At 37.6% G+C, this 19,568-nt stretch overlaps 1 protein-coding gene across 12 annotated transcripts in view; it reads left to right on the top strand.

Moving 5' to 3' along the window:
- PDE1A (phosphodiesterase 1A) overlaps positions 1 to 19,568 on the top strand; it is a 198,484-nt gene that overhangs the window by 176,290 nt on the left and 2,626 nt on the right. For 8 of the 12 annotated variants that reach the window (XM_046943860.1, XM_046943857.1, XM_040703691.2 and 5 more), the window contains 6 exons: positions 158 to 259; positions 379 to 499; positions 4,230 to 4,311; positions 5,907 to 6,027; positions 7,708 to 7,895; positions 16,038 to 16,313. In XM_046943860.1, coding sequence (XP_046799816.1) covers positions 158 to 259; positions 379 to 499; positions 4,230 to 4,311; positions 5,907 to 6,027; positions 7,708 to 7,895; positions 16,038 to 16,313 — 890 coding nt within the window. Of the gene's footprint in view, positions 1 to 157; positions 260 to 378; positions 500 to 4,229; positions 5,197 to 5,906; positions 6,028 to 7,707; positions 7,896 to 16,037; positions 16,314 to 19,568 lie in introns of those variants that run through there. The other 4 variants (XM_046943859.1, XM_040703698.2, XM_040703700.2 and 1 more) reach the window with 2 other exon arrangements.

Raw genomic sequence — 19,568 nt, forward strand, 5'->3', positions numbered from 1 at the left:
TTATTAACTATTTATTTAAATGATTTTTAAATGATGTTGTAATAAAAACAACAGTGTTGTTAAGAAAGTTTTAAATTAACAAGTACTGCTTAAAGAGATGTTCCATTCATAGAATAAATGGTTTGTAATCAGTCATTTTGCTTTTAATTATTCCCAGGGAGTTGCGTAGCTTGGTCATTGAGATGGTCTTGTCAACAGATATGTCGGGTCATTTCCAACAAATTAAAACGATGCGACATACTCTACAGCAGGCAGAGGGGTAGGTTATTTTCCATTCTGTTCATTATCTCTAGTCTTTAAATGAGCTCATGTACAAGAAAAGACTTCAAATAGTTGTTTTTGTTCTGAGATAATTGGAGCATGTCCTTGAATTGACAGGGTAGACAAAGCCAAAGCCATGTCTTTGATTCTACATGCAGCAGACATAAGCCATCCAGCAAAATCCTGGGAACTGCACTACCGGTGGACCATGGCCCTGATGGAAGAATTTTTTCGACAGGTGCCATTTAAAAAATCTTTTAATATAATAGTTCAAGAAGCAAATGTTACACAGTTACGTATTTTCCTAAGTCTATCAGCAAGGATATTGTTGGCTGTGATTGACGAGCATAGTCAGCAGTATATATTTCTTACTCTTAATACATACCACTGACATTAACTCAACTTTTATGAGAGTGAATAAGATGAAATTGTTATAGCTTCGTATCTATTTCAGCTGATACCAGGATTCTAAGCCTTGTAGCACTTTTTTCTTTTGGTAATAATATAACTTGTCAAGCTGTTTTCATTCTGTAGACAGAGAATTATATATGCTTTGAGTTAAAATGAAGCACTGATAGGGTAGAAAGAGGGACTTGAAATTAGGAAGAATTCGTGTTCAGTGAAGAATGCTAAATGCCATCTCCATTTCATATTTCAGAAAATCCTCCTATTTCTTTTCCTTGCCAATGCTTGCCACGCATATACCACATCATTATGAAGGCTTTGCTTTTATAACAACCTAATACAAAAACAGAGAGGATCATCCTGTAAACCCCATGGCTGTATATCCTAAACAAAAATGAAGATACAGTCTTGTGGAGGTTTTTTTCATTTCTGTGAGGTACCAAATTCAAAGAGAAAGCCCAAAAGGTGTTGATGTCAATGCTGACATTTTTCTGACTTAGCTCAGCAAGTGAAAAAAGCTTTCCTTCAGAGGGGAAATATTATCTCTGTAAGGAGCATTTGTGATCATGCACATTTCCAAAGTAACAGTTGCTAAAATACAATTGAGAACCAAAATGCAATTTAGATATTACATATTCTTACAGTTATGCACGATTTTGAAAAATGGTTGAGATAATGAAACGGTGTAATTCTCATTCATTTGGCCTGTCATTATTTTGCTATATATCAACATTTTCAAATCAGTTAGGTCACACTGGAAAAAGAGACCAGAGAATAAACAAGTCAGTAAGTTAAGCTATGAGGTTATTTAGCTGCTCTGCCCTAGTAGGTTCTTGCTGAGTTCAGTGTTCCTTTATACAAATTCTCACCAGGGAGCATCAGGGCATCCTTGACTCTGGGGTTTGCCCTGGGGAGACAAAGTGGAGAGTTTATTCATTAATCCACATAACGAGTGGACTACATTTTATGGAAACACTGAGTAGTGTAATGAGTTTGTGTCCATTTCTGTAAATGAAAATAATGAGGATTTTGAAGTTGAGAGGAAAAAGTAGGAGCAGACTACCACAGATCTATATTATAGGAAAAGGTCAGAAATGACAAACTGTAAAAACAGTTTAGATGCAGAGATGGACTAGACAGAGCCCATGGGACATTGAGGCAATGTGTCCAGTCAAGTGGATGTAGCATTAGCAATAAAGAGTATTTCACTGGTCTTTGAGCGCTGCGTATCAGCTCATGTTTTAGATGTCCCCCAATTCTTTCATTAGAAGAAGTAACGGGATCAAAAAACAAAACAAAACAAAACAAAAAAACGAACTGCCCAAAGATACAAGTAGGCTTCTAGCAATAGAATCAAGTCACCATGTGTGTATTTTTGCAGCTGCACAGTATAAAATGCGAAAGGCTGTGCAGCATTTAGGCTGTTGAGGAATAGGAAGGAATCGACTCCTCCTTTATAGATATGACTAAGAACAGCATGCATGGAGTAGTTCCAACACATATGAAGTGTGATGAAGTAACTAGATACAGAACTGCAGTGCAGACAGAGGAGGCCTCCTGCTTCCTAGATGCTCTGGCTTGGTTGTGCCTCCTCTGCACTGCTGATCTGAGTACATGCACTGGAAATTTCTGGGATTTCCAGATCTGTGTCAGCCAAGATGACACATACAGTCCTCCCTTTCTTTTCTTTAAAAATAATAATTCAACTACTTCTAGTGCTTTGCAGGAAAATGCAGCAGAGCTTGAAACTACCACCAAGAAAACAATGTTTTAATAGGCAGCTTTCAAAGTAGCGAGCACTAGCAAAAAGCAAACATTCACCTAGACAAAAAACTTTGTTAACTGCAGCTAATAATTAAAATGTTCCAGTGTCAACTTCAGGGAAAAACCAAACTTTTTCATTTTAAAAACAACTACAGCAAGTGTATTATAATGCCAAGGATAATCTGTGTTAGTTGTTTAAAAAAATAAATACACCCACCCATCCCAAAAACTTAAAAATTAAGGAATATGTAGATCAAGTCACTCAAGGAAGCATTACAGCTCTGATAGCATTATGCCCTCAGCCTGCATAAATACAAAAGCGTGAAAGTTCATCTGAGAAAAGATTTTATTTCCCTCTGTATCTTGATTTTAAATCTTGTGAGATTCTAGTCATCAATTTTAGGTATCAGTGCTGTGTCCATTATTACAATTTATACTAGACTTAGTATTTATTATATCATATTTAAGTATTAATTATGTATTACTTTAATTTTGAAGCAGTTCATAATTTGGATAAAGAACAACTTGAAAACCTGAAAAAAAAATCAAATGTATTCCTCACAAGTGTAGAATTTTTTCTTTTTCAATACCTAGTTAAGAGAAGATTGCAAAATCAGTATTGCTTTAGAAATTCTATATTCAGTGATGACTGAAATTGTTAGAACTACTCTGTTTGTGTTGAAACACGATCTGGCTCCTGCCTTTACATGGTGATACCACTGGCCTTGCTCATGTGAACCTGCGTTCTTCTGTGTTCTGAAGTCAAATTAACATGGACAGTTGGTTGTAAAATTTAAAGGCTATAGAGATAAAAACCTCACATGAAACACAATCTGTTTTTGTGCCTGAAATGGTTTCATAGCTCTCAACTTTTCCCATTGGATGATCATGAAACAGCAGTCTGCATGACTAATGTAATGTGTAGAACCATTTTACCTGAAAGACCAACTTTTTCTCAGCCAGGTTTATCCAGCAACACAAATTATATCCTCCTTTGGGAGATCCCTCTCTTCGTTTTTTTGCATCACTAGATTGCCTTTCTGAGCTTGGCAAATTGGTTGGCCTACCATGCTGTAAAATGGAGATAGTACTACCCTGTCTGTCAAGTCTGTTATGACAAAAGAAGCCTTTTTAGGTGTTAGATGTTCAATACTTTCAGAACTAGGTTTCTACAAGTGATACTGCTAATGAAATTGAACCTGTGCTTCTTTTTTCTGTCTTCAGCAGCACAGCAATGCCTGCTAGTGAGAATAAGTTGAAGTCAGATCATACCCCTTACCTTTACAAATACATTAACAAAAATTTTGCATGTTGGATAAACCACTGTAATAGAAGAAAACACTTGGTGTTTTCAATACTATCACACGCATGTCTAAATGTCTTCAATCCCATCACACCTGGGATCAGCAGAACTAAATGGTGAATGTTGACGTACTTTGTATAAAGTATATATTTTTTCTTCTTTACAAATGTTAAATCTCATTGGCAGATGTAGTAAGTTTCTTTATATAAAAACAGTCAAATGTAAGCTATAATTTTGACTTTTACTTTTCCTGAAATTCTAAAAGTAAATGACTTTTTTTTTGTTTTGTTTTGTTTTGCCCATGGCTTAATTTTGTTTAAGAATATAAGTGAAGAAAATAATCTGTTGAATAAACGCTAATAGTATTAGTATTGGTATAGTAGTTAGTACTAGTATTAGTATGGTAATAGTATTAGTATTAGTAATAGTAGATTTGTTTGTTTCTCTTTCCATCCATTAAGTATGTGCTTATAATATTAAACGTTGTTGTTTGCAGGGAGACAAGGAGGCTGCTTTAGGTCTTCAGTTTTCCCCACTCTGTGACCGCAAGTCTACTTTGGTAGCTCAGTCCCAAATAGGTAATGGCAAGTTGTGTTTTCCTTTTAATTCCCTGTGTACAAGCTTGCAGTATCACGCAGACCTTTCCTACACCCATTATGAATTTTAAATGTCAAAAATCCCATCATATAACAAGTATTTCTTTGTACCTCTTTGTTCACCAAACTGCCCTTAAAGCAGCAATGCACCTATCTCAAAAGAATATGAAGTTATTGAGCATGTGTGATGCCAGGGAGGTTTTAGGTAGCAGAGGATTTTACCAAAGTACCAGAAATGAGTCTATCTTATACTGCACACATTTTACAGTTTAGTAGACCTTGCCCTCAAACAGGTTGACTCTTGTTCAGGAACTTGAAAGTCTGTCTGTGCTACAATCTAAAAGCCTGGTACTGTTTTGTAGATGCATCTCAACTAAGGCTAATTTTTACCTCAGATGCCTGGACTGCAGAGATCTGGCATAGCACAGCCAAGCCTCCCTGCGCTGGCAAGGACCACTGCATTCTATTTTCATCAATTCTAATTGCATTTTGGTCAGCAATAGCCAAACTTCTTTCCCATTTTCAAAAATACATGTCTTAGCTATCTCTACTCCCATTTACTTCAGCAACAATAATGGAATAAAAATTGGTAAAAATCACTGGGGCTAGTTAGAAGGGCATATCCTAGATGTATACTATATGAAGCCACATGTATTAACAGCTGTACATGTTGTGTGAGTGAGTGCAGAACTCCTGCAGAGATTCTACAGGTGAAGGTGTCTTATCCTTGAATTGAAGCATTTCATCCTGTCTGATCTTGTCACTCAGAGCATCCTTTATTCCGTTTGAGCGGGATTTGAAGCATCATACCTACTGCAGAAAGGAAGCTGGATCCTAGGCTGAAACACCACTGCTCACCTTTGTACTGTATGAAGACTCCTGGAAATCCATTGCTAGTTCACATTTTAGCTTTTTTTTTTTTTTTTTTCCACTTTTTTTTTTTCTCTTAAGTGCTCAGCAGAGAATAATGCTTCATTCTCTTACTATGTCATTCCATACCTTGACAAGCACTTTAAAATGTAAAAGACATTGTTCAGAGCTGACATCTCAGAACTGTGGGATGAATGCTGTCTCCTAGGGATATTACTTGTTCTCTTCACTGATTTGACAGAACACTCCTACATACTGTGAAATAACACTTTACCTCCACAGAATAATAAACAGCATTTTGAAGTATTAACTCCTTGGCAAGAAGCTCTGTATGGTAAAGGAGGTAGTATGACTTCTAGCCTCTCGGCTCAGCTTTACTGTCCTTCTATTCAATAATTAATATCCGTTTCAAAATGGTATGTGTGTTCTGCAGTTCATAAAATTTACAAGAAAAAGAAATGAGAAGCTATAATTATTGTCTAGTTATATCTACACAGATTCAGTAGTTGTTGTTTTTTGTTGTTGGTTTTATTCTGTTTAGTTTTACATTTTTTCCTTGATTAAATGAATGATATATAATATCATTCAATAATATGTTGAATCAGTACTACAGTAATAAAATCAGCTTGATATCAAGTATTTATTTTTAGTAGTGAGAGTTGTGAAAATGTAAAATCTGACTTTTTCTCTTTTTTATTCCCCTTCAGGTTTCATTGATTTCATAGTAGAACCAACATTTTCTCTTCTTACGGACTCGATGGAGAAAATTGTTATGCCTCTTATAGAGGAAGCATCAAAATCTGAAAGTCCTGCATTCGGGACACCTGGGTATGAATACACTGCTTCTTTTTCAACTGACAAAATTAACATAATATCCTTCTCAGAATTAGTACTTTCAACAGTCGGACAAGTAATATGAACAGCTATACAGTGTTGCCATCATGTGGTGCTATCTTGTATTTGCAGTATGTTATTCCTCCATTGATTGTGGATGAACTTGCGTGTAAAAAGGCAAAACCACAAGGAACAAAATGCACACATAAAATATAAGTTCCTTTTCTACCACATACCTAATAACAGCATTTTTTTTCCTATATTATCTTTGTTATCTTTGTTCTCTTATCCTCAAGCCTTTTTCAGTAAAATTTTGACAGTTCTTTGATTTCTGACCGACAGTTGGAAGTGGAGGTGGTAAAAACAGCTTCAGTTCTTTTCTGAGGTTTTTTTTTTTTTTTTTTTTTTTTGTTATATATTCATTGAATCATAGAATGGTTTGACTTGGAAGGGACCTTAAGGACCATCCAGCTCCAACCTTCATGCCATGGGCAGAAACATTTTGCAGGTGACCAGGTTGCTCAAAGCTCCATCTAACCTGACCTTGAATGCCTTCAAGGATGGAGGCTTCCTTGGACAACTTGTAAAGAATTTCTTCCTCATATCTAACTTAAACTCTTTCTTTTAGTTTAAAGACAATACCACTTTTCCTACCACTACACTGCCTGATAAAGATGCTGTAGGTCACTTTCCTTCTCCACTTTCCCATTTTATTATTATTTTATATATACACTTGAACCAGAATTGATTCTTATATGCTTATATTCCATTTGTGAAATTTAAATACACTATAAATGAGATGTTTGTTGGCTTTTTTGGTTTGTTTGTTTGATTTTAGTCTATCGGGATTTTCAATTTTGCATGATGATGAAAGGTGTCTACAAAACAGTCATGGGTCAATGTGATTACCCGTGAAAAGCCATTTTATCATTAAAAAAAAAAAAAAAGAAAAGAAAAGGAGGAAAGAAATGAAAAAAGAAAAAAGAGTTATTACAATGGGACATGTAGCTGCATATTCATACTTAAATGATCAATTTGGCCTGTACCTTGTCTTATTTGTAGAATAGCTGCAGTAGCATTTAAGTAGTGACTAAAGCCATTTTTTTCTTATTATTGTTAATGTAGTAATGGTTCTTAGTATTTCACTTCTTCACATTGTTTAGAAGGGTTGCATTTTATTGCCACTCCATCCTGCTTTGACTACAGAGTTATGTAACATGAAGAGAATTTTCAGCTGGAACTAAATGCATTCATGTGCCATATCCTGTCATGTCTTGCTTTTTTAAAATGGCACAACAATTAACAATCATATATCTTTCCTGTGAGTTCCCAGATACCATTCGCTGTTTAAAAACATAGCTAAGAAGCTGCTCCAACATAACTCCATAAACATTTGTTCAAGATCCAACCTTCAAGTAGTGTATTTTCAGCTGTCACTTTGATTCTTTTTTTCCTCAAAATTTTCTTGGAAAAAGGTTGGCAAGAATAATTCTCAGGTTACAGCTTCATGAGTTGTGAAAATATCTCGTATCTTAGGCATTCTTTGGTGAAGACATTCGTCTCTCCATAGTGATTATGTGCAGGTCCTAAATAATTTGATTTAAATTAACTGTTTATGTTTTTTTAAATATGCTCTACTGTGTATATAATTTAGGATTTTTTTTCTTTCTGCAGCCAGAATAATTTGGGAGCAGTAACCAATGTTGATGCGCAAAGACGACACAATTTTAGAAGTACAGCAAGCGATGGAGCGGCTCACACAGAAAATTCCCTAGCAACTGTAGATCTAAGAAGCTTTAGGGACAACTTGATGCAGATAATTCAAGCAAACAAAGAAAGATGGAAGGAATTAGCAGTAGAAGGTATGATATACCAAGAAGAAATTTTCATGGATTACTTTCTAAGACCTCCCCTAATTTTGTTTTTGAATTTCCCTCAACCTGTAAAAATAATTGTGTTCATGTATTTTATTTCATGTCTGTTTGGATGACCCTGTATATAAGGTGTAAGGAGGTATAAGGAGATGTAAGTAGTCAGGGTATGAGAGGAAATCATACAGCCTGTACAATAAGGCCCTGTGTTGCCAGCTAATCTTTAGAAGGCTGTTTTAGAAATGTGCATTTTTGCACATTTAATTATAACTGATAATGACAGCCACCTTAAATGCCAAAATCAGTAGTTCAAAGTATTACATACCACCATATTTCTTAAAAAACATGGAAGATATATTTTCTATTAGAAATGCTATTTGTTCCACACTGTATGGAACAAAATTCAGTATTGCAGGCTTCTTGGGATTATGATGTAGGCAATTATTTAAATGACCCAGTGAATGGAAAGATTTGGTCAATCACAGAGTGTATTAGACCCAAACAAGGCTGAAAATGACTCTTGATTTGCCAGCTGATAGTTAATATATCCAAACCTACATCATGGATCTTAATTTGTGAGCCATATCTGAAAATTTTCTGGGGTTGCAGTCATCTCAGTAAAATGATTTGTGATAATTATTGGGTGAACACAATTTATAACAATTTATAACCTTGATCCATGTTAACTGAATTCAATTTAGGAACATATTATCTATACAGTCTGTGCTGTTTCCAAGTAAGCACCTGGAACATTTAAATACAGTATTTCACTGCTGGGACTTGTCTCACTATACATGATCTCACACTGACTGCAGGGAATGGTATACTGGTACTCAGTGCCAACCTTGTCTTTCATATCATCTTCCTCAGCAGCTTCTTTTTCTCTTGAAGGCAGTGCTAAAATCTCCTGTAGTACTAGATTGAAAATGAATATTCTTGTTAAGAGAAAACTAAGAACAAGCTTCGTTCTATCTACTACTAACAAACCATTTTCATTTTGGTACATCAGAATTCTGGTGCATTGTCATGGAGGTGTACAGTGCTATTAAAAAGATAATTGCTCCTTCATTTCTGTAACTTTGTAGTGCGCTATAAATTACTGATAGTTTCAGTCACGTATGCCTGGACCGTTGACAGCCATTGAAAAGACAGAGTTTCTCATAGCAGTTTTTACTCTGGAGTAAGCGATTGTATCTTCATACAGTCAATATCGTTATAAGGCCCAGCAAGATCCAAATCCAAGAAGTCAGGCATGTTTTCGACTGTGAGAAACAGAGCTGTTAACATTCAAGATTCTCTTCTTTTCTTCCATTAACCAAGGAAGTATGTTTAGGTATTTCCCGAACAGACTTACAGTAGAATGTTCATTAGGAAAACAGATGATTAAGTGAAATAACTTGTAGAGGCTAGAATAGCACGAAGATCTTCAGGGTTCTTGGTTAGATACTAGGGAACTTTGTCAATAGTGAATATACTTTTGAGTACAGACTTCTATTTTGTTAGTACTGTAGCAGAAATGCTAAGTCAAGGCCTGAACCAGTGATTGAGCACCTGGTGGGAAGGCAGGGCCAACCCAAGGGAGCTCAGGTGCATGCAATGCCCCTGAGTGACTGGAAGGGGTGGATCCTGGCTCCACCCCTTCCCAAACCTCATTTAAGGGTTGGCAGTGGAGACAAAGGTATCTCGTTGGAGATCCCTGTGTACCTGATGCCTTCTGAAGGTAAGCAACTTATTTCCTTTATTTCTGTGCCCACAGCTGTTGCATTTGAGCAAATCTTTACTAGCTGCATTATAGGACCTTGTTGCTCTGCTGTCATTGCTGCACTTTTCATCATGTTATAGTACACAGTTGCTAAGTTTTTTGTTTTTTTTTTTTTTTTAATAAAAGGTATGGGAGGATTTTGGAGGTTTGTGGAGGTTACTTTCCATTTGTGTTTTTGTGAATGAATATGACTTTTACTCCGTGTATGGGCACAAAGTGTTGCTGGAAAAGAATAAAAAGAATTTTTCACTAAGAGAATGTAACCCTCTATGGAGCAGTACCTGAGGTAGCACATATGTTCCTTGTCACATAATTGGCAAAGACTTCCCCAATTGGTTGGAATTAACAGTATACCTGCTCTGAAGATGTACTCTGTTAAGGCTGAAAATTCTTAATCTGAGTGTGCAGAACTAACATGTTGTAATCAATGAAATAATCTTTAACTCTTCCTGCTTGAAACTTCTTTCAGATTGCACTTATGTTTAACTAAGTTTCTAAGTCAATTATGAGATCTTGAACTGGGGCTACTTCTCTTATTTTGCCTGGATCTTATGCCGGTTTTTCTGACTTTGTTGCTTGCTGAGAAGTTAGTAGGTTGCTCTGGGCATATGTATGAATCTGTATTTTACTCTTACGTTAGTAGGAGCACCTACTGTAGGAAGGAACGCCAGTACATCACTGCCAGGTGAAAGGAATGTTATTGCTACAGTTATTCCTAGATAGGTAATTTATTACAAATCACAATGAGCTGAGGTTGCTGAGAGGGTGACATGCCTGAGGACAGCATGCCTGGTGGTAGGCTGGCTGGCTGTTGACATAAACCCTCAAACACTTTGAGTGGCCTGTGACTAACAGTACTCTTTCTTTTACAAGAATCATCTGCATTGTTGTCTGTAGGCTTGCAGTCGCTAGGTGCTGTTACCAGACTGCTAGATTAGCTCGCAGCTCAGGAGAAGAGTTGTCTCTACAATGTATGTTGGTATGGATGCACGAAAACAAACAATTGAAAACTAGCAAGATTTCCTGAGCAGGAATTGCATTTGTTCCAGTTTTTTACCTTAGCAGGATAAGGCTGTAGGTGCAGCTCTGGCTGGGAGGCAGTACTGTGGAGGCTGCAGGCCTGAGGTAAATGATCTGACTCTTATGCCCAGAGTAGGAGACTAGGACACACTGACATGGTGTTTAATGGGAGACCCAGCAGGTTCTGCTGCTGCTGCCCTTCCCTGAAAAGATCCTGTTGAGACTGACTCAGAGCAAGCAGCTTAGAGCAAGGAGCAAAGTGCTTTATTTTGAGAGGGCCTGTGTTAGCAAGGAAATCATTTATCTATCTAGGCAGCTGTTTGTGAGCTTCCTTAACAGAAGGCTCTCAAAATGAGATGGCTCCATTTTGCTTTAAAAAACAAACAAACAAACACCTTGTCTTGTATAATTGATGCAGAGGAGCTCAGTGCTTCATAGCCTAAGGGTCCTCAACCTTCCTCCACTGGAGAATTAGAGGAATGTGTCTCAGGCCTTTCAGGGAATTTTGTTAACAGGGAATTACCATAATGATCAAACATCTGGGACTCTAATTTGAAAGCCTTGATGTTTAATTAATATTCCAAACCCCTAATCACCAGATAATCTGTCTTTGTTCAACACAACACAATGATAAAGAGACCATTCCATCCCCTGATTTTTTTTTTTTTCAACACATAATGGTGTTAACTGCTGCTATTTGAAAGTGTGATAGTTACAGCAAGTTAACAGTAAAGATGAGTCTGAGAGAATATAGTACACAGACCAAGGGTCCAGATGCCAGCTGGATGGGCACATCACTAAAGCATGCAGATGTTGCACTGCAGAATAATACAACCAGCACTATTATTCATTGTTCCCAGTGATTCATTTTTGAAGAAAAAAGAAAGCAGCTTGCATCTTTGCAGTGTGGGTCAGTTTATTAGCTTTTATTATTATTATTATTTTGCATTTTTTCCATGGGCTGCAACTTTGAATAACAAATGCCTCTTCTGAAAGACCTCTGGATCATACCTGCAGGCCTCCCTCAGGCACTCTCAATCCTGCATCCTTCTAGCCACAATAACCACAAGGTTTAGATCCATTTTGTCTGAAAGATCGTCTCTGCAGACTCCCTAATAAGAAGAGAGTAACAGCTGCTGAAATGCAAAAATCTGATAGCATGTTAATGTGATTTAGCAGCCACTAGGGTGGTGGGAGGATGTGTGTGACAGTCGTGGAAATCGGCTGACAGTTTGGCGCATGAAATCTATTCTAATAGACTGTTTTAATCTGTTGAACGAAATAAATTCAGAGGTCTAATGGAGTCCCAGCTAAGACCAGAGACAGTGATTTTAATTGCAGTACTAAAATGCTTCAGTCACAAGCAGTCTTTGAGCTAACTTAGAGTTAAGAATACTGGGACAAGAGTTTTTTCTGAGATCTGAGTAAGTGCAGTGAATGTGCTGAGCCAGGACGGTCAGGAAGTGCTTTGTGTTGATGTTGCCTCATAAATCAGACTTGAGGAGTGGTAACTGAACCCCAAAGCAGAACCTGCTGCACATCCCCAGCATCATGTACCAGAGCCATCCTGCCTCTGCACGGGGCTCGAGGAACTTTCCCCTCTAACAGGTTCAGGATAGAGTGTCCCTCTTGTCCCCTAAGCTGCAGAGTTCTGGCATTAAAATCCCTATGCTTACAGCTAAACAGCAAAAGGGAAGTTAAAAGGTGGAGGCTTATTTTTAACTAAGTCCTTATGTAAAAAGTTTTGATGGCCAATAAATCCTTTTGTTATGTTCTCTGCACGACACAATGCTGTGATATCCATCACCTCCAGGTTACATGGTTTGCAGTAGTTTTTCATACTCCTATGGCTGTGATGAAATCTGCGTATTAGAAGGTGAATGTTGAAGGAGTTGATGTCTAAATAAGTCTGTGGGTTGCTGCAGTCTATTCTTGGATTTCAAATGGACAGGAAATCAGTCACAGTTGTTTGGGAACTCCTGGAAATTTCTTTGAAGAGCACCCCAGACGCCAGGATCAATCTTGTTTTCTGCATGGTTTTGGTGTTTACTACTGCTCTCCTCCTCCTCTCTGTAAAATGGCAGAGGTGAGAGTGCATCATTTGGAAAGATGGCATTCCTTCCCATGTTACCCTGGGTCCAGTCCTTCGTTTCTGCTTTGTGGAATTTGATTTTCTTTTTTTTTTTTTAAAAAGCAGACAATCCATAAGATCAAACAGTTTGTGGTAATCTACAGAGAGAGTTGATAACACCAAGTGACGTTGTTGTGGTTTAACCTGGCAGGTGGCTCAGCACAACACAGTTATTCATTTACTCCCCTGCTTCCCAGTGGGATGGAGGAGAGAACTGGGAAAAAAGAAGTAGAAGTCATGGGTTGAGGAAAAAACTATTTACTAAGGTGGAGAAAAGGAAAATAGTTATGAATATATATGTGTATGTAAAAAGTGATGCACAAAGAATTGCTTGCTGCTCCTTGACCAGTGCCCAGCTAGCCCCCTGAGCAGTGGAAGAGAGTGAGATGAACTCCCATCTCCTTCAGAACTCCTTCCACACAGTGTTATATGGTATGGAATATCCCTTTGGACAGTTTGAATCAACCATCCTAATTCTGTTCCCTCCCAGCTTCTTGGGCCCTTCTTTGAGAACTGGTTCTGTATAGCAGCGCTTAGCAGCAACTATAAGCATTGGTGTGTTATCAACATTGCTTTTCCCCTAGAACTGTGAAACAATCCAAGGTAGGCCTGTGATCAGCAAGTGCAGTTGTTATTTAAAGAACCTACTTTTACAGATGTTTATTAAGCCAAAAATGGAAAATGACTTAATGAAAGACGAGTAATATTTGGTGAAAAGGGTAGAGAAAAGAAGCAGTTAACACAACAAGCAACAAAAGCAACTACAAAACCCTCAAAATCTAGAACTACTGAGTACCAGGATGCTTCAGCTATTCTGGAGGCTGGCTGTTACATCACAGCTCCTGACAAATTTTCAAACAAAGCATGGCGATTACTTTGCCAGCATCCTAACCTAAACACATGAAGTGAAACTCACCACTTGTGTGGTGCTTACTTATCAAATGACATGTTTCTTCTCATGGAGGACAGTGGTTTATGGCAGGAGTTGGAGCTGAAGTACCAATGAGAAGGACACAACTGACTGCTAACAGAGCTTTTAGGAGAGGCAATGTTAAGAAATTTTGATGATTGCACTTGTAAAGAAAACAAACCATTGAGAATGTGTAAATAAGGCTGGCTCCAGGCACTTTTCCAGAATTGGAACAGAGAGCAAGAAGAGTAACAACAGTAATGCCTGCTCTGAGTTCACTGCCTGCCTTTATCTGAATGAGACCAAATAAATCAAGACTGTGATGAGCAAGTTTTAAATGAATATTACGCTTATAACAAATTATAAGCAGATATGTTGTAAACTGCTTTGGACAGGTTACAATACAGGACAGGTTATTATAACATCTGTTATTTAACTTTATTAAACTTGCAAATGCTAAGTTACCTCATTCATTTGCTGTGGCCTGTTTCCATCTCTGGTTGGCCATGGTAAGGTATGCCTACAGATGAGCAGGAAGTTGCTCTTCCTAGAATTGGCTCACAGTCCCCTGCCCAAAGTGGTCAGATGGAGCCAGAGGATCTGACCTGTGACACAGGGCTCCTGTCCTGACCTCCTGCCAATCTGCTCCTCTTACACTGGTGGCATTAACTCAGCAGTGCCTCACACGAATCTTAGTTATTCTCTCATTGTCTGAGCCTCTTCTATAATCTGCTGAATATTTCTGTTCCAACTTTTGTAGTGCAAGATAAGTTAATACTACAGTTCTAACAACAAATACCTAAATCAGTAACAGATAGAGAAATCAAACACTAGAGATAGGTCAATGTACAGTCAAAGGCACCTCAAAGAAACATTTAGGCAAACCTCACTCAAGTTTCTGCTTATGCTGAGCACAAAAAACATCTACCAGAAAGTCTAAATGAATTGACATATATAAACAATTTTAACATACTTTATGTAAGTATTATTTTAACTTACATTTTCAAACATTCCTTTTTTTATATCTATGTAACTATATTTTAGCTTTCCTTTCCTCAACTTCCTGATGCATCTGAACAGCTGAAATGATTATATCATGGAATTTCCTTGGTTTTTTTTTATAAAGTTAAGGAAAAATTCTTGTAGCTCTTCTGTATAGGGGCAAATGTAAATGTATTTACTGGGACAAAAGCCTTAGGTAGGTAGGTTTGTACCTCAAATGACAGATGCTGTAATTAACATATCTAGATTAAACATCAGATTTGCTCTAAGCTACGCATTCTTATTTCTCAATGTCTTTATCCCAAACATTTCTTTAAGCATTGTTCAGCCTGCAGTGCTTGCACATTCTTAAATTGGAGGAATTTGTACCTGTTATAGTAGTATGCAGACTCTGAAATCTGAATTTATGAAACAGATTCTAATAACAAGGGCAATGGTTTCCCTGTGAAATTCCTTGAACTTGCAATTTCTTGATTTTCTTATATTATACTTTCTGGCATATTTATAGGTTATTTTTAATCACACTTTTCACCCTGTATGACTTTTCTTCATCTTTTTTGTTTGTCTTTGTATGACATCCCTGTGCTGCTCTATTCTGTCTCCTTTCACTCTGGGCCATTTCATTTGTACTTTTCTCCAAGTCTCTGCAATGGAGCATGCAATAGAGCCTTCTGTGAGCATATTTTTGCTTCTGTTGCTGATGACCTCTGAAGCACAATTTTTTGCCATATTTCTTCTTTCCCATCTTGTATGTTATGCTAGCCATGAAGGCAGCAGAAATGGATTGCATGCATATAGACCTCTGAAATATGTTTCAGCTTAAGCTATTAGTTACCATGCTGGGCTTTTCCAGCTTGAGGGACAAACCCTCTTCAGGGCTTCCCTTCAGTGCTGATACCTCCCTGTTCCTGGAAGGGTGCTTCTCTCCATGTCCCTTCGCCATTACAGAACTGGTGAGCTCTGCTCCTCCCAGTTGTATAATAGTAAGTGCCCTGCTGGTGCTTCAGCATGAGGCTCTCCTATTCCCGCCCTTCAGCATACAGTGTATTTGCTGCTGCTGCTCATATTACCTCCAGATAAAGAGGTACAAGGTAGAGGTCAGACCAGAAAGCAGACTGCTATGGCTTAGTTGCAATAGCATAATCAGGACCAGGATCTGACCTATATTTAACTCATCAGTGCACCTGCCCTTGTGTAGAAAGTTGATGCTCACAGTGTTCCCATATGCAATTCAGTCACTACTTTGAAATCAAACAACTGTGGCATATACTTCATATCTAATTCGCATGTTTTGTTCCCTCTTTGTAGAAGAACTTGTGAAAAATGTTGATGAACAGGAAAAAGACCAGAGCAGAAATTCCACAGATGCACAGTTACAGGAAGAGACAAGAAGCAGACAAAATGAGAGTAGTCAGGGAAGCGGTGGTACAGCCTGTCCTCCCAGACCCATCGTCCTACAAGTAGTCACTTCCAACACTTCTCTGAGTGATGAATCCAACTCAGAAAAATGCACTAACTCTGATCCGAACCAGAAAGATCTCATCGATGCCCAGCAAGAAACACAGAATACAGACCCACTGAATGGTAATACTTTATGACAAAGCACCAGTCAATCTAACGAAGCTGTCCAGGGTGAAGCTGCAGCAGTGTCTGGTATCTCCCTGTCTAACTTCGACAGTGGTAAAATATTAAAACAAAGCGTTGTAAAACCTCCTGTGTAAGAGAGTTTCTTCAGGAGTGTGTAGAAGCAAAAGTATCCTAAACCTATCAAGTAAAGACATTTGATATAAGCAAACAACTAATATATGAAGATGATATTTGGTATCTAGTAGAAAGTCCTTTACATGAAATACCAAGACTTTTAGCTGAACAGAAGAATGATTTTAAAGAAATTTAAAGATGTGTATTTGTAGTTAAATAGCATTTTGTTACTGGAGAATGAGGTAAACTTCCAAAGCAGGAGTGTTTAACTTTTGCTCTTATTATAGGGAACTTCTGTTGTGCGCTTAAAATGCAAACCCTTAGCTGAGGTACTTAATATGACTGTGATGTTGTAAACCATTTCTCTTGTGCTAAATATAATGTGAACTGACTTTGATGAATTTACGTAGATGGGATTTGCTAGCAGTAGTATCAATGGGACTGGGTCATCCTCTCTAGAAAGATCAGTTTCCTGATTGTAACCTGCTGGACACGCAGAGTAACCAAAACATTCCTATAATGTCAGAATATTTTTTTTTAGAATGCATGTATTTTATCACAAGCTGAATATGATTTGGTATACATTCGTTATATGTCATTATCAGTTGAAGATGCTCAAGCAATGTGAATAGATTTTCTTCAAGTAAGAGATCTCAGCATACATTTTTATTTTACATACATTTTTATTTTATCTTCATATGATCTGAATAGTTTATCGTTAGAAAATTTTTGAGATATTAGGATAATAGGAATAATCAAGGCATATAATGATATTGTTTCCCTCACTTTGCATTATAATGCTAAGCTCATTAATGCTGGTTTAACAGTGAGCCTTGCAATATTGTGCCAGAAGTATGGCAATGTCTGAGCAGCAACGTTAAATGCTTATTAGAGTTAGACTAGACACAAGTATATGACTTGGCATACCTCTAAACACTCCTTTTATGGAGAACTCCCACTTATTCATTCTGGAATCCAATGTTCCACCAATTTCAGTGCTCCCATGCTTTTGTTGATAGTTTTTTCTTTCCATCAGCAATAACAGATGGTTAATTTAGGGTTCTAAATCAAAACATTTACACAAAAACTAATTCCACGGTATTTGAAGTTGTCTGGTGTAGTAATTGGACAACTCAGTACGATGGGAAAACTGTTGCAATAAAGGTGTGATGACAGAAGGACCAGCACAATAGAAAGGTGATATAAAGGAAGGGAAGAAGATTCCAGGTTCACAGGGGAAAGCTTCACCAAGGAGGGATCTCCAGAAAGGGATTCTTCCTCAGTGGCAGTCAGCCCTTAAATGATGTCTAACAGATGCATTGCCTTAATCTGTGCAACCCAGGGCTGACTGGATCTTTTCCCCAGGTGCTCAATCAGTGGTTCAGGCTGTAACTCAGCAGTTACCATACATGTAGCAATTGACATTTTTGTCCTTGTGTATTTTTTGGTACCATTTTCTTCTATTAATGCTCAATTTAAAATTTATGTGCCCTAGAAAAGTTTCCCGTCTGCTGAGTGTAGAGTACGATAGAAAAAGCTGTGTCTGATATCTTTCAACTACAAAGAGGATATTTGTAGTGTAGCTGTCATTTTTATGGAAATAAATAGTTTTGGTAATGTCCTGAATGAAAACCAGGGCTTTTACGAGGACATTGTTCACCCCTTGCCTCACCGAAGCAGCAGCAGTACCTAAGTGTGGAATGATAGCAAGCCATGAAAGAAGGAGTGATAGATCTGGAGATGTAATGTATCAAGTGATCAATCGTGCAGTAGGAGAACTGACATATTATTTTTCAAGGCAACTGTAGGGCTTGAGCTGTGAGCTGGCACACGCCTACTGGGATCCCTCAGTTTACACCTGAGCCATAAGCAGATTTTGTAGCTGATAGCCACGAAAAGTTTTGGTATAATAATGTACATTTCTATAAAGAAACTTAACATCTGTACCTGAAAAATGTAATCATCTGCATAAAGATCTTCGGAAACAAAATGGGACTGAAAGGATTTTTCTCCAGACTGCCCTGAGCTATAAGCCATGTCTTTTCCTCCTGGTGACAGTAAGAAATAGGGGCTGCTGCTCGTGCTGTTAACAGAACGTGTGCCCAGCTATAGCAAGTTCTTCAAGACAGTTTGGAAACCATTCATCTGTCATAGTTGGTTACTAAATGTAGTCATCATAGTGAATGATACTGTTATTTGGAGAATGTCTGTGTTCCCAGTTCATCGCATCTTGCTTTTAGAATAGTGACTTCATCTATTTAGACCTGGAAGTCCTTATTTTTATTTATATTTTTCTAATGGATTTGTGCATCCTTGGCCAGCCAACTTGAGCCTAAAAGAGTGTTTTTAGTTTCATGAACCTTTTGTGGACTCTGCCTTAAGTAGTTCCTAGTTCCACAAGCAGAAAACTGCAAGATGAGGCTGGATTTCTCCTTTTCCTGAAGAGCTGTTTTCTCATTTACACTGATGCAGATATTTGAGTACTATAATGCATAGGAAAAGGGTATTGATTAGCCTTTGTTTTTAAAAGGCATCTGATATTTGGGGAATTTTTTGTCATTTTTTTATAACAGATACTTCTGTGAAACTTCTGAACCCTGCAGTATGTTGAATTGACTCTTAGCTTAGCTGTCTCCTTTGTGTTTGTGTTCCAGCAGAGCAAAATCACAGGGAAGTGGAGAGCTTGATGTTTTGACTGGTTTTTGTTGCATATTATGTTAGAGCTGAACGTGTTCTTTTAGATATTCTGTGCACCAAGGGTGTTATATTTGATATCAAATTCACTTATCTGAGGATATTTGATGTTACACTGCACTTGTTCATCTCCACTGAGCTTTTCTCCACTGCAGAGTTTTATTGGTCAGTCATCATGTTATTTACGTTCTGCTTTTATTTCACTGAATTGTTTGATTTACGCCTTAATAACACTTCATTCTTGCATTTTCTCTATTTTCTCCAAATTTAAATCTGTCATAGGAAACTATTTTGAATACTTTTTGGTCTTTCAAAATGACTCAGAGAGACTATGTCATATTCTTCAAACTTTCTTTTCTAAGGACAGAAGGACAGCCATGTTGCTATTTCATTGACAAATACATACATATGTGTGGGCTTCTGTTGTACCTGCAATTAAGCCAG

The sequence above is a fragment of the Gallus gallus genome, chromosome 7 (assembly GCF_016699485.2).
Source record: "Gallus gallus isolate bGalGal1 chromosome 7, bGalGal1.mat.broiler.GRCg7b, whole genome shotgun sequence".
Taxonomy (NCBI): domain Eukaryota; kingdom Metazoa; phylum Chordata; class Aves; order Galliformes; family Phasianidae; genus Gallus; species Gallus gallus.